The following is a 15,182-nucleotide window of genomic DNA, read 5'->3' as shown; positions in this document are numbered from 1 at the left end:
ATTGATGATTAAAAAAAAAAGATGTTATCCATTTTGGTCAAGTTTGCTGCAATTATAAATAAATAAAATAACATATCATTGAGGAGAAAGTGTTATAAATATGTCTTCAGTGTCTCCATTACCATTGGCATTCACCACATCATATCACTGTTCATTTGCTTGAAGTGTGTTTTTTTTCTCTTTTTTCTCTTTTTTTTTTTTTTCTTTCTGGGTGCTTTCTCGTGGCAAATTGCTGTCAGAGTGAATACCCTTAAGGGTGGTACTTTGTTCTTCCATCGGAACAGGCCGTTTAGAAATGTTTTAAATCATTCTTGTTAAACTCTTGCTAAGTAAATTTTTAATTTTATTTTTCTACATTCTGTCAGTGATAATTAACTCAAGGCACTGTATCTACAAACTTAAAACGTTTAATTAAACAATGAGAAGCACCTCTGGAAGTCAAATGTATTCAAGACCCTATTCAGTTCTTTTTAAATTTGCTCCAAAGTCTCCGGGAGTAGAAATCTCTGAAGTAGTTTAAAGGAAGTCATTCTGAACTGACACTTAATAACTTTTTTTTTTTTTTTTTTTTTCCCAACTTTGTTCATTAAAAGCTTCTGTATACTTGTTTTAGAGGTTTCAGCTATATTAAGATCATCTGCATGAATTAATTATAAATCCACCAAATATATCAACTCAAAGAGAGCATATTTGTGCCTGTAGTCTAAATGATTATTTTGTACATTTTTCTGAATGTGTCTCCCAGCCTTCTCCTATTTTAACTGCATTCTTTATTTTACAGACAGTTTGTAGCTTTCATTAGATAGCCCAAGGTATTCTGAGCGAACATTGATTTTCCACCCAGCCTCAGACAGGTCATGACTGCACTGTAATATTTTATTGGAGTCTCAAATACTATTCCATTTCCTATTTTCTTGGTCTTGAGGTTTGTCATATATCACTTATTTACTCACTGCCAGGGGTTCATGTTACATATGTTCCAGTGGCACTTAATGTCAGTGATTGTGCATCAGTGACCAAGCAACTAGTCTGACAAATGATGGCATTTTAGATTATTACATGAAAGCTATTTAATAGCGCCACATGTCTCTATTATCTGGCATCTGGCTTAAAATACAACCGAAATGGCGAAAACAAAAGTCTAAAAGAGAAGACCGAAAGACAATGAGGCATCTAATGGATACTGATTCTATACTGTAGCTACAAACAGTCTTTCTCTAAGGTATTTTAAAGTCAACATGAAATCTTGTTAACTAACACAAATGTGTGTATGAAATCTGTGTACGAACGTTTTCACAAACAAATCTTGATTCATCAATAAATTTTGTTTTAAATTTATGAAACAACAACTGAAACCACTCATACGCAAAAATCACACCCTGAGTCGCGTTATAAACATGTTAAGATAAATTTTTATACATAGATATAGATCTTAAATATATTTCATCATATATATGTAATCTGGGTCTGTGTAAAAGGTGTTTATTGCATTTGAACTTGTTTTGAGGATGGCACATTTGGCACTGCTCGAGGATCTTGCTGGCCGTGATCTCAGGCGAGAGTGCGTCTTTAGAGAGCGTCATGTTTGCTGTGAGCAAAGAAAGGAAAGGGTGTGCGGAAAGCCCTTATATGGACATGGCTTGGGTGTGTTTTATGCAATTATCCTTAGGCACGCGGTCGCTCATTTAGAATACTCCAAATTCATTAACGTTAGAACGAGGCTAAGAACAAATTCACGTGAGTACACGTGTTGTGAATTAGGCAGAATTTTTTTTGTGAGAAGTTCTCCTGTACGTGTAAATATGAATAATCCATGCAATAATTAGTGAATGAGACAAATCAGATCTTGTAGAAATGGCCATTTTTCACAGTCCAATCAATGCCTAATGAATAAAATCAACTCCCGGCATACATTTTCACTCAGAAAATCTATAACACTATTAAGTGTGTGCGATATTGACAAAAATGATATCACTACGTTTTCTGGGATTTTCATCAATAACAATAATTAGTGTGTTTTTGTGCTGGTACTTTCACTGGTTTGATCTGTCATGGACAGCTGTGTGGTTGTGTGGCTGTTGTTACATTTAATCAGTAAATTCTATTATTCTGTTCTATTACAGTCTGTTTAATGCAGCTCAGAGGTGGCTTGAATGCATTTGCACTGCATTTACAATTTCATAATGCTATGCGATTATTTTTAATTAATAAAATTAAATGATACTTTAAGTATAAAACTTAACTGCCAGTAGGTGGCAACAAGTCATTAGTTTGTTAATTGGGCGACAAATCCCAATTTAGAGGACGCATGTATGTGCATAATAAAGAGCATAAACTACATATCGCATCTTGGTAAGATATAAGTCAACATTTGAACCGCTTTCTATATATATATATATATATATTACATTTGTATCACTAGGTACATTAGATTATTTGAGTAAGATATATTTGAGATTATTAGGTTGAAACCTAATACTTCGAAGGATAGTTAATATTGCAGATGATACATGTCACACACACCCCTTTAAACACTATTTCAGGTTGCAAATGCTATTTCATGTTAACCTTAAAATGGTGCATGTGATGCAGACAGCAAAGACATTGAATCTACTTTCAGTGCTGCTACACCCATCATGCACAGTGTGTTCTAATTTCACTACAAAAGCTCAGTGGTGTTAGTTCTTTCTATCTCCATTCCACGATACTCACTATGCTATACAGAAACAAGCAATTACTGTGATTGGGAGCAGATTGTAGAGATGCAAATATCTGTTCATACATGCTGTGGGTCTAACTCTGCCAGAAAAGAGTACCACTGTACATTTTCAGCAAACACATAGCCTGACCATCAGAACTAGGGTGACCAGATTTGTCATGGTGGATCACGGGACGGGATGGAAACGACAAACAATAGATTAAATAAGATAGAGATAAAAATTAAACAAACTATCTCTTTCAAGTACAGTAGGCTAATTTAACATGTATTATTAATTATACATTTTCTTTAACATCTTTTGTTGTTTGATTAAAATTAATGACACAGACAGGTATTTTAGGCCACTGTCACTTTAAGACCGAACGCTTGGATCCTATATATACATATACACATATCAAAGTCCTTTTCAAGGATCTATATCTATAGTCTTTGCACATATCTGATTTTTACTGAGCTGTTTACGTTCACTTAAGCCATAACCGACTGTATTTACATGAGATACTTGGGCATTTTGACAACCGTGTCTGTGTTTGACCATTCAGGCGCAAAGAGAACTGAATTCGGGATTGCACACTGTCTGAGAGAGTGATAGCTGGTGTGTGTCATTCAACACGATACAGCACGGTTCTTTTTTCACAACTTACTGTTTGAAGATCCTCGTTAAAAGTACACACAGGCTTCTTTGACATCTTCACGTCTGACTTGATCTCCTCCGTGGACTCTATTATCCAGCCTTTACTAACTGCAAGTTAACCAACGAATTGTGATTGGATGGTAATTTTGCTCTCCAAAATATACTATGACAAGATTGGCTACCTTTGTTTAGGCTATTCTCGTGTGACAGAAGACTACTACTAGCTTTTATGATCACCTAGCAATAAAGACAATTTAGGAAAGAAGAAATACAGGACAAAACATGATTTTTTTTTCATAATAATTCTGGACACTAAAAATAGAGCTGAAATACGAGACTGTCCTGGGAAAAACGGGACGTCTGGTCACCCTAATCATGGCGACCTTTGCCATTATTTTCTGATAGACTATGACAAAACTCTCTATCAGTTCAGCCAAGCCTCCTCACATTTGAGTGTCAGACACATTTATCTTGAAGACAATGAGGAATAATTTCAGGAAGGGTGAGAAGGAGGACAAAGATTCAAAAAGACAGTTAGAAAGAGAAGGAAATCATTAAGAGTGTTGATTATTGAACCTTTAGACAAAAATATGCATTTTTTTTTTTTTTCTCGAGTATCATGATTCAGGCTTTTTATGGCTCATATAGTATAATATGGAGCTCACACTTTAGAAGGAAAAAACACCAAATTTATTTATTTATTCCAAACTGAGCAAAAACATGCAATTTGGTGCAGTTACTGATATTTATATGGCCAAAAACTGAGTTGAAATTCTGATAGCTTGTAATGTAAATCAATGAGATATCTATAACAATAGCAGACTGCTTTCATAAACTGCATATAAATATCATATTTATCAATATCAATATCAATATCAATATCATATCACCCAATAAAATGTCTTCGTAAGATGATATTTAAGTGCTTAATCTTTTAATCAAAGCTCTGTGGTTTTTATTGTGGGGGGCAAAACATATAACGCAATGATGCACAATGATGTGTAAATGCAATACAATGATGATTGAAAAAAAAATATATATGTATGCATAATCAAGTAAAACAGGATTTTCCTTTGCTATTTTCTTGCTATCTTGCTATTTTTATTTGTAGGCATACTCCAAGATTCACAATTTGAAGCTCTCTCCTCAGTCCACTAAGACCATTTATGGATTTGAAAAAATAAAATAAAACAAATTCCTCAAAAAAATACATTAAAGTTAGTGTCAGCGATCAAAAGAAAGCCTGTGTCTGCAACAAAAAAATGGAAATGTGCTCAAAACAGCACAGCTGTATTAAACCTGTGATTTTCCCTCAGTGCAATTAAGAAGCAAATCAGCGGGGAGGATTAAAACATCCACAGCTGACGTTCCAAATTTGACAGGCCTTCCCGAGCTTCACTACACATTTACAAAGTCCTGCAGAGTACCCTGGAGAATACACAGCACGAATCAAAGATATTTTAATAATGTACCTAAAAAAAACAATGCTTTCCACTCAAAATGTATTGAAGGTCATTTTCACTATAAATACAGTATTTTCTGACCACTGACAGAGTAGGATTTATGTTGAAACACACATCCTTTTATTTCCTTTCTCCTCTTGTGTGAACCAAACACGTGATGTGTAAAATCCTCCTTCGAAAAAAAAAAAAAAAGGCTCATGTTGCGGCTGGAATGAGATAGCGTTCGTTCCACGCAGTCGGATGGTGACATTGATTTCCTCCTTTTGGCCTGCAGCCCTTCAGAAATACCCTCCGCTAGGCCAACGGGGAGTGTAATCAGTTTCCCACAAAGCCAGCTGAGACCATCAGCCACTTAACGTTTCTGATGCTGACAACGCTATTACTCAGTTTATCAACAAGTGTAGAAATGCTACAGTGAGACAGGGAAGAATATACTAGGTAATTAGCATCAGTGTCAGCAGTATTGCACTGTTTTCATGAATTGTTATCACAACATTTTGTCTTCTGTCAAATCAATTTAAATAATTAATGTGGTCCAGATAACATAATATTTTGAGTTTCTGTTGATTAAACCAATAGCCTTCATTGTATTAACTCAAATTTTTAATTTCAACAAACTCAAAATTTTAAGGCAAACAAGTAAAAAAATTTTAAGGTAAACCAACAATTATTTTTTACAGTGTAGAATTATCACAACATTGGAAACGTACTGTATGCACTACTTGTAATGAATCTGGATTCTGCAGTTAGATGAAGGACAATATTTTTAGGAGTACTTAGTGTTCAACTGTAGTGATGCAACTGCGAATACTGATAAATTACCCTGCTGGAGGTGGTGAACGTCGAAACTCTTGGTAAGTGATGCACGCTGAGAATTGCTAAGTGGACTCCTGCCCCTCAACGACCCTTTCCCCGCAACCCTCTAACACATTAACCATGACAACGTCACGCTAGCCATTGACAGCATGTTATTTGTTGGCTCGGTCACATCTCTGAGTGCCACCCATTCCTTCTGAAGCCTGTGAATAATGCATGCATTAAGATCCGGAGGGAGAGAAGGGCCGGAGCGGCGAGAAGTTCAGAGGTAATCCATAAGGAAGGAGTGCAGGAGTGGCTCTCTCCCCTTCTTTATCATTGATTTTATGTCACTTTAGACAGTTACATTGATACTGATTCCAAACAAAACAGACAACAAAAGAGGTTTGAGCTATCCGCAATCGTTAACCCAAGATTGCACCACGAAGGGGTGGGGTGCGTGCCTGTGTGTGAGCGTGACGGAAAAGAGGTTCTGCGGCACTCCGTCGGGGAGGCAAAACACAAGCGGCTCATTCATATGTAAAAGATGGATTGTTGTGAATAATAGTTTAATCAATCCCTGCCTATCGGCGCACGTGCACACAGCGAGGGGTGGCTTCGATGCGTAGAGTGACATTAGCTAATATGGAAGATTTGTCTGTGACAACTTTATCCATTAGCAAAGTCTCCGGCCTGTGCTGTTGCAAAGCCGATTTAGAGTCGTGTGATAGTATCGTAGAGCATCAGCGAGCCTGCAGGACTCGCAGAGCGACAGCTGTGCTGATTCGAAGAGATACTCATGAGGTATAAGCACTCTGCTGCTCTGAAGTCTAAAGGGATTATGCCTAAACTTGGTCATGGGTCTTCCGGGCTCACTACATTTTCGAGGAGGCACGCAAATATCTGCGGATATGAGCCATCCACACGGATTGTTTCTCTCTGCAGCATGGGGGAATAAAAGTCGAAGCTAAAAGCGTGTGATGAGGTCAACGTCAAAGAGCCACTTTCTTGTCTTTCTTGTGATTGAGGTTGCCTTGTTAGTATGCGCAGAGGGTTTCAGCTGGTTTGATCTGCCATCCAGAATAGACTAATATAAGGACCTGGCAGTCAAAGTAAGAGTGTCAGTAGTCATTTAGACTTGTTTAACAACATATTTGTAGCTCAATCAATCTCCTGAAGCTTTACAGGCAAGTATCTTTGAAGCTGGGGACAACAAGGACACAAGATGTGTTGTTATTATTACGTTGTCTCCGTGTAGTGCCTCTGATATGGCGAAGTGAGTGTGATGATGGAGATAGTGGAAGAGTGCTTTCACCGTTCTAAATGCTTATTAATATATGATCCGATTTTCAGAAGCTTGCCTAAATAACATTAAGCACATCTAATCTGCACTAAGACATGTTGGACTTTTTTTTTTTTCTTTCCCTGACAGAAGACCAACTTTAATGCTAACATTTAGCCTTGGTCTATTGGCTTGCACTGCCTCATTTCTTGGATACTTCTTTTTTTTTTTTTTGGTCCAAGGTTTTATTTTGTACATGCCTGGGAAGGCTGAAATTAAATTTACTTGGGAAGAGTCTAGGCAACAAAGGGCTATGGATCACAATAAAAGCTTATCAAACCCAAAGAACCCTCTCTGACTGTAAGGGAAATGGGTCAGCTGAATAAACAGCACTATTTAAGTCTCTCACTTTAGTCAAAAGGAAATGTATTCGGCACAGCAAAATGAAGCATGCTGTAACAAGACCCTGGTTTGTCCATTTAATAGTCTTGTTTATTCTGTTTGTTTTTTTGTTTTTTATCTATATCAATTATTTACAACCAAGTAATGAGCTTGTGTTTCTGGGACAGAACAACAAGAAGACACAAAATTCTTAATGATACAATTTGATGTCTCCCAGAGAACTGTATTGCTCAAATTCTATTGGTCAGAGTGTGCTCTGAACAACAGAACAATCAATTGTTCCAAGTATCATATGTTTCTCTTGAAATGGCTTATAGCACTATTCCTTGTAGCGCTGATATAGTTCAGATAATTTGGTCTTCATACTGAAAGTGATGAACCAATGTAGCAGCCACCACATTTATGGTGTTGTATATGGTCTGCAGTCAGCTTTTTTATGTTTGTAATATATTATACGAGTAAATACCTACCCAAATAAAGGAAATCTTTAAAATGTACTGTAAAACATGTCAAATGCTTTGCAGAGATGAAGATGACTTGGGACTAGTCTGAACCACTCATGCAAAATTAAACAATTCTGTCATATTGCACAGATAATTGGTTCGTTCAGTTTGTACAGCTTATAAAAGCTCTGAACATGCAATGTATACAACTAATTAATAGCCTGATTCTATGTTTCCGTTTGTGGGGTCAGAGTATACTGGCAACATGTGAGAAATGCCGGTACGCAAGAAAAAGTGAGGGTATGCAGCGGTGCATACTAGCCCACTTCAAGCACACAAAGCTCACCTCGATAGCAGCAAAAGTGTTGCAATACAACACGAATAAATAAGTACATAGTACATGTATGTATATAGTAATTAAAGGGTTAGTTCACCCCAAAATGAAATTTCTGTCATTAATTACTCACCCTCATGTCATTCCAAACCCATAAGACTTTGATGACAGAATGCTGTCAGATTTCCAGACTTCCACTTTGAAGCTTCAAAAACTTCATAAAGAGATTGGAAAACTAATCCATATGAACTGAGTGGTTTAGTCCAAATTTTCTGAAGAGAATCTATTGCTTGTTATGACCAACAGATTTAATTTAGGCTTTTACTCGCATGGAAACATTGATCAGCGAACATAAGCAGAAGCTCAAACAAACCTGCTACATGCACGAGAACAAACCTCTTCCGGAAGCTCAAAAGTGCTGCATAACCAATTAGGTTCATTCTCCTGTGTTACGCAGCACTTTTGAGCTTCCAGAAGAGGTTTGTTCTCACGCATATAGCAGGTTTGGTTGAGCTTCTGCTTATGTTCGCTGATCGAACTTTAAAGCCTAAATTAAATCTGTTCATCGTGACAAGCGATCAATTGTCTTCAGAAAATTTGGACTAAACCAAGTCCAAAGTCTTACGGATGTGGAACGGCATGTGGGTGATTAATTAATGACAGAATTTTCATTTTGGGGTGAACTAACCCTTTAAAGACACCTAATATAAAGTGTAACCGAAATAAGTATTACATGTGGAACTGATTGTGAAAAAGTGTTGATTACAGCATTATATTTAGATCTAGCACAATGTAAAGTTGACCGTTTAGTCTCTGAGCCCTATTTTAACGATCTAAGCGCATGGTCTAAAGCGCACGGCGCAAATGTGCTTAGGGCGTGTCCAAATCCACTTTTGCTAGTTTAAGGACAGGAAAAATAGTCCTTGGAAAAATGGTTTTATTCCCTTTAAAAGCCAGTTGCGCTCGTGCCATGGTGGATTTTCCATTTACATAGTGGAATATGCAAGTGGAAATTCTCTAGTGAGGAAACGGATCTGCTCGTGCGCGAGGTTGAAGTGCGTGAGCAGACCATCTACGGGAAAAGCCAGATTCCACCAAAGCATTTTTATCTTTATGCACACAATAATAATCTTTTACATTGTAAATCTTTTATTTTTTATATTTGGCATGTTTGTGTGCTGCTGCGGTCCCTGTGTGTGTAATAAGCAGAGTGTACCCGTGTTGTGCACCCACCTAAAGGCGCATATTACTAACGTGCACTTTAAATAACAAAAAAATATTGCATCATTGACTTTAGACCAGTTTTCAGTTGGTCAATGGCGCAGTCTATTTCAGTTGCCTCAAAATAGCAACTCGTCAACAGTGCACCTGAACACACCTCATTTTCAGACCAGCACGCCCATGGGCGCACAAATGGGCGCAAATGCATTTGCTATTTAAACAATAGCTGGACATGAAGATGAAAACTGCATCGGGCTGAAACTAGCAAAAAACACGCATTGCGCCCGGTGTATGATAGGGCCCTATGGCTTGATTTACCAATACATAAACAGCAATAAATGTTTCTTAAAACTATATTGTACAATGCCTCATATATGTTAAAAGATAAAAGGAAATGTGATCCCTTTAAACAAAAAGCTCTATTTGCTCACCATTTATTCACATTAGGTGGAACAAAAAAATTAAAGAGATTTGTTTTGTGATATGAGCCCAAAGAAACTTGATTCTTCAACTTAATACTTGACAAAATTTGTAGGGGGAAAAAAAAGGGAAAACAGGGGTGTTAAATGCTGATTCTGTTAGCATCATCTCCAGAGGGAGCAGTATGTCAAACTTGTGCCAGCCTTTTCAACATCTGAAAACATCTTATAGAAAAAAAGGTGGTGTTATTTTTAATTGGGGGTGGGTGATAGATGTTCCAGGGGACTGGTGCTGTGATGTCACACTGAATCAAATTCAGTACATTTTCAATCTGCTGACATAGTGGAAAATGAATTTCTGCTCCTAAAGCAAGGACATCACATTCAGTGACCCCTACTGAATATCATGTGAGTGGTGGGTGGAGGGAGAGGAGGGGGCACTAAAATTAATGTCTGCTATCCTTCCGCTTTCATCTCAGATGCTTCTTTCATCGCTCTCTCTTGTGCATGTGCTTATGTTACTGGCAGATGGAATTGGTAGATTCCAATCAATGTTCTTCTTTGACTAATTACTCTGACAAAGATGGTGAGGATGCAGATGAATAGATGCCTGCTGAGCATGTCTGGCAACACACACACACACACACACACACACTGTACCAAGAAACATGCCAAATATATCTTCATAAGCAGCTAGAAATCTGCAGTATAATGATTCTCTCTTGTTGATCTGGTATGATGGCTCTGGATTTAGGCCACTGTTAAGGCCCTGATATACTCACTGCAAAGTTTTTTTTCTGTTCTTTGCTCAGGGCTAAAATGAAATTTGAAATGGCTGAACAATGATATACTGTTTAAAAAAACTCTGACGCCACCCACACTGTTGGGAGCTGTGTTTAAATGAATAGGTATTACACAAGAAAAACAGCGTCAGTGTCGCTAAGTTTATAATTTAAAAATTATGATTACAATTTCAATTTCAACTATAAAGTAATGTGTTCATGTTTTTATTTGTGTCTCACCTCGACGTGCTGAACAGGGGTGCGTTTCCCGTACATCGTCGTTACTCGCTGCTGAACTACCATAGTACGATGCATCGTTGAACAAATCAAAGAGTTGGTCACAACTGTTTCCCAAAACCGTATTATCGCAAACCTGTCATTCAGCCATGTTGGTTAATGATGTCACGCAGGTGATAGAGTAATAACTTCTTTAAATGAATCCGTTTGAGATCGAATTAATGCTATAAATTATGGATGTGGCATCTGAGGACTACTTCTCGTTTTTCTCAGTTATTTTGCTTTATTTCCAGATTCAATCATAGGCTCGTTCTTGCGTACTAGAGCACGTACGCACATGCGCACTCTTCAAAAACGGTGCTTAAAATCCCTTGACAAACTAAAATGACATTGTGAATGACATTTGTACATATTCGAAATAAAAGATATACATTGTACTTAATGTCAGCTTGCTTATTTTGCTCAAGATAAAGATTTATTAAGTCCACGTCATAAAAACAAGAAACTATGCTTCTAACCACAGCTCGAGAGCTGTCGTTCCAACCACACAAGTTTGCGATGCAGTTTGCGAATGTTCGTTTGAACTATGGTTTCGGGAAACACCAAATTGTTGAACTATGTTAGTAACAACAGAACTTGCGATGTTAGTTGGCTAACGATGCTTTTGGGAAATGCACCCCAGATGAATCAGAGAAGATTTCCACATTAAAGAAGGTGGAGCCCCAGAGAACACCCACCTACTGTTTGTCTTGGCCAGTGGTTTCAAACCACTCAAAGAAACTTCAATTTGACCACATTTTGTTCTAAATGGCGTCATACCAGCTCAATTTTTGATTGAAGTATATCAGGGCCTTTATGATTGCGCACAGCCATTTTTTGATTTAGTCTTAGTCTTTATCTTCAGACGAAAATGCTTATTAGTCTTAGTCGCATTTTAGTAAATTTTCTTTCATAGTTTTAGTCTAGTTTTAGTCTACGAAAAGTCATTGCATTTTTGTCAACTTTTAGTCATTACTTTAAGTCAAACTGCAGTTACCAAAACTAATTTTTGTAGCTATTTTATATGTAGTCTTCAGACAAAAATAGTTTTTCTCTCTTTAGACCAATTCAATTAAGCTTATGAGGAATTTGAATCAAGGTAACATCAATCAAAAAGTTGGATATCAGCCTGCATTTTGATCGCAGATTTACCCTGTTGAAAAAAACAGCATATGCTGGTTAGGTACGTTTTGAATCATGGCAGCTGGTTTGAGCTGGTTTAAGATGGCCTTAGTTGGTCTTTAGCTAGTCATGAGCTGGTTTAAGCTGGACAATTGCTGGTCCTAAGCAATGAGTTCCAGCTTAGGACCAGCTTAAACCAGCTCATGACCAACTAAGGACCAGCATAAACCAGCTCAAACCAGCTGTCATGCTTCAAAACATACCTAATCAGCATATGCTGTTTTATTTCAACAAGGTAGTAGCAGAAAACAGAGCAAGTGGCTCATGACTACATGACTTGTATTTAAGCAAAAAAATCTCAAATGAAGATTGCTGAACTCCAGCTTACTTGTTTGTCTGTGTTTTCAGATCACCAGAGCTTTATTCTCAGTATAGAGAGAGCGAGTGTGCATGATTGCCAGATTGCAAAGATTAAGTAAAACACCGGGTAGAAAACATGTTCTTTTAACAGAAAAGCTCTGATTGGGGGATTTAAATTCTTGAAATCTGGCAACTGTAAGCATGAAATCTTGTAAAAACACTTGTTTTGGCAGCAGACTATAAGACTAAAGTTTTGTTTTTTTTAAACCACATTTCAGTCTCGTATTTTCTCGTCAACGATATTGCATGTTGATATAGTCACAGTTATCGTTTAATGACGTTAGTGTCGTCTCATCGTCTCGTCTTAGTCATGGAAAAAAAAGGTCATCAACAAACATTTTTCATCATAGATTTCGTTAATGAAATTAACACTGGTCAGGAAAGATGTATGTCATGACAAGGGGTCATGTGTTGTGATTTAATGTTGTATTTTACTTTTAGGAGACCATTAGCTCTTGCACTTGATTGCAAGCACAAAATCCCTTTTCCCCAAGATCCCTGTCTATATATACCTTCACAATTCTGACATGTACGAGTGAGCTAATGAGCAGTAAAAACCAACTGGCATCACTGTAACACAATCTAGGCTAAACTCGTCTCGGAATCCCACAGGTTTTTCCAGCATCAGTTTCTTTCCAGGTTATTGAGTCACACTTGTAACCAAGCCCGCTCCGCCAACGAAAATCCAATTCATGGCAGTTTGTGCGAGCGATTTACAGCCAACTACGGTTGGCTCCAATGGCATTTTGCAGATCGTAAAAGACCCTGCGCAGTAATACAACCTTATTAATGAATGTATTAGCTGCAATGCATCCCTAGAGCCTGCAATATGGGAAAAAGAGAAAAGGCAGAGAGCGCGGCTAGATGGGGAGGGTTGATGAGTCATCCTACCCAGTTTGTGAGCTGGGGTCGAAAAGCATGAGGAAGATCCACACGCAGGGGACGCGTGCTGTGAGCTTGCGGAGAACTGCAGCCATATCGCTCAGAGTCCTGAAAGCCTGCAGAAAGAAGAGAGTAAGAATGGTGAGAACAAGCAAATTACTGAAGTGGAGAACTTTGAGAATACGGCATACAAGTTCTGTCCATCGACATCATCAAATTCGAATTCCCACAGGTGATCTCTCCAAAGTATTAATGTGATTAGGAATGCACAATACCATTTCTTAGAGACCCAGTACAAGTACTGATATTCTTTTTAGTATTTGCTGATACAATACCAATATTTTTAGTAAAGCTATATTTTTTAGTATGGTACAGTGTAACAGTTCTTAAAAAACAAACAATTAGTCACCCAGGGGTGTGTTTCCCAAAAGCATCCTTAGCCAACTAACATTGCAAGTTCCGTCGTTACTAACATAGTTCAATGATTTGGTGTTTCCCGAAACCATCGTTCAAATGAACATTCGCAAACTTGTATGGTTGGAACGACAGCTCTCGAGCTGTGGTTAGAAGCATAGTTTCTTGTTTTTATGACATGAACTTAATGAATCTTTATCTTGAGCAAAATAAGCAAGCTCACATTATGTACAATGTATATCTTTTATTTTGAATATATACAAATGTTATTTACATATTTTAGTTTGTCAAGGGATTTTAAGCACTGTTTTTGAACAGTACGCATGTGCGTATGTGCTCTAGTAGGCAAAAACGAGCCTATGATTGAATCTGGAAATAAAGCAAAATAACTGAGAAAAATGAGAAGTAGTCCTCAGATGCCATGTCCATAATTTATAGCAAAAAATCTAGCATTAATTAGATCTCAAACGGATTCATTTAAAGAAGTTATTACTCACCGCCTGCGTGACATCATTTACCAACGTGACTGAAAGACAGGTTTGCGACAATACGGTTTCGGGAAACAGTCGTAACTAGCTAGTTGATTTGTTTAATGACGCGTCGTACTATGGTAGTGAAGCAGCGAGTTACATCGTAGCACAGGAAACACACCCCAGTTCACATTTGTAACCATGGTTTAACAGCACATCTGAAGCATCATGTTTAACAAAAAATAAATAAAAAATAGACAGGCAGAGTTAAAATCTTCGCTAATGTCCCTGTGCTTCTCAATTGTACTGTAGATCAATACACTCCACATGTGCCTCATGTGGGTCATGTGGGACTCCTTCCTTTTTTTTCCTGCACATTTTGGACAGTGATGGCCAAAACAACGACGAAGCAGTTACTGTTAGCAGACATTTCTTGAAGAAAGTGACATATACAACAAATATGATAAGCCACCTTCACCTGTTTTGTTTATTAAGGAAACACACAAGATTAAAACTGAACAATGACATTGAATGTATGTTGAATTTCAGGGCAAAATTCAAAATTTAAGAATTGGTTTTCTTTCTATTCATGAATTTGAACTGGCCATGTCTCACAGGAAGTTGAAATGGAAGATAAATTAAAATGACTGGAAGTGGAATTTAATGGATTACAATTCAGACAAATTTAACAGGTAATAGCATTCTGAGAAAGAAAAAAAAAGAAAAAAAAAGAAAAAATACATATATATATATATATATATATGTGTGTGTGTGTGTGTGTGTGTGTGTGTGTGTGTGTGTGTGTGTGTTTTAAACAAGTGAAGAATCATGCCAATAACTTTTTCTGAATATACTTTACTTTGAGGGAGTTACATATCTGTCCATTGCTTGGTCTGAAAAAAAAAATTTTTTTTAAATATTTACTAACAGCAAATGGTATGAATACAAATAAGAAGACTTCAGATGCCGTTTGACATTTTTCTTCGAAATTAACATTTTTATCAGACTCCTATGTATATGTTTCTATTTAAGTACCAGTACTTCTGAATGGGATGAGGCTGGGATTTAGCAGGTTTGAAGTGAACGTATTTAATGAACGTATAG

General features: G+C 37.3%; 1 protein-coding gene and 1 long non-coding RNA gene across 2 annotated transcripts in view; both read right to left on the bottom strand.

Annotated features, from left to right (window-relative positions):
- Window positions 1–15,182, bottom strand: part of LOC127504122 (uncharacterized) — a 1,137,365-nt gene that overhangs the window by 432,519 nt on the left and 689,664 nt on the right. The window lies entirely within an intron of this gene.
- gabra3 (gamma-aminobutyric acid type A receptor subunit alpha3) overlaps window positions 1–15,182 on the bottom strand; it is a 222,200-nt gene that overhangs the window by 174,331 nt on the left and 32,687 nt on the right. Inside the window, exon 2 of the mRNA XM_051878531.1 lies at window positions 13,204–13,310. Within this exon, the coding sequence (XP_051734491.1) occupies window positions 13,204–13,289 (86 nt within the window). The 5' untranslated portion in view covers window positions 13,290–13,310. The remainder of the gene's footprint in view (window positions 1–13,203; window positions 13,311–15,182) is intronic.

The sequence above is a fragment of the Ctenopharyngodon idella genome, chromosome 21 (assembly GCF_019924925.1).
Source record: "Ctenopharyngodon idella isolate HZGC_01 chromosome 21, HZGC01, whole genome shotgun sequence".
Classification (NCBI taxonomy): Eukaryota; Metazoa; Chordata; class Actinopteri; order Cypriniformes; family Xenocyprididae; genus Ctenopharyngodon; species Ctenopharyngodon idella.
This window is presented reverse-complemented; position numbering and strand designations above follow the sequence as displayed.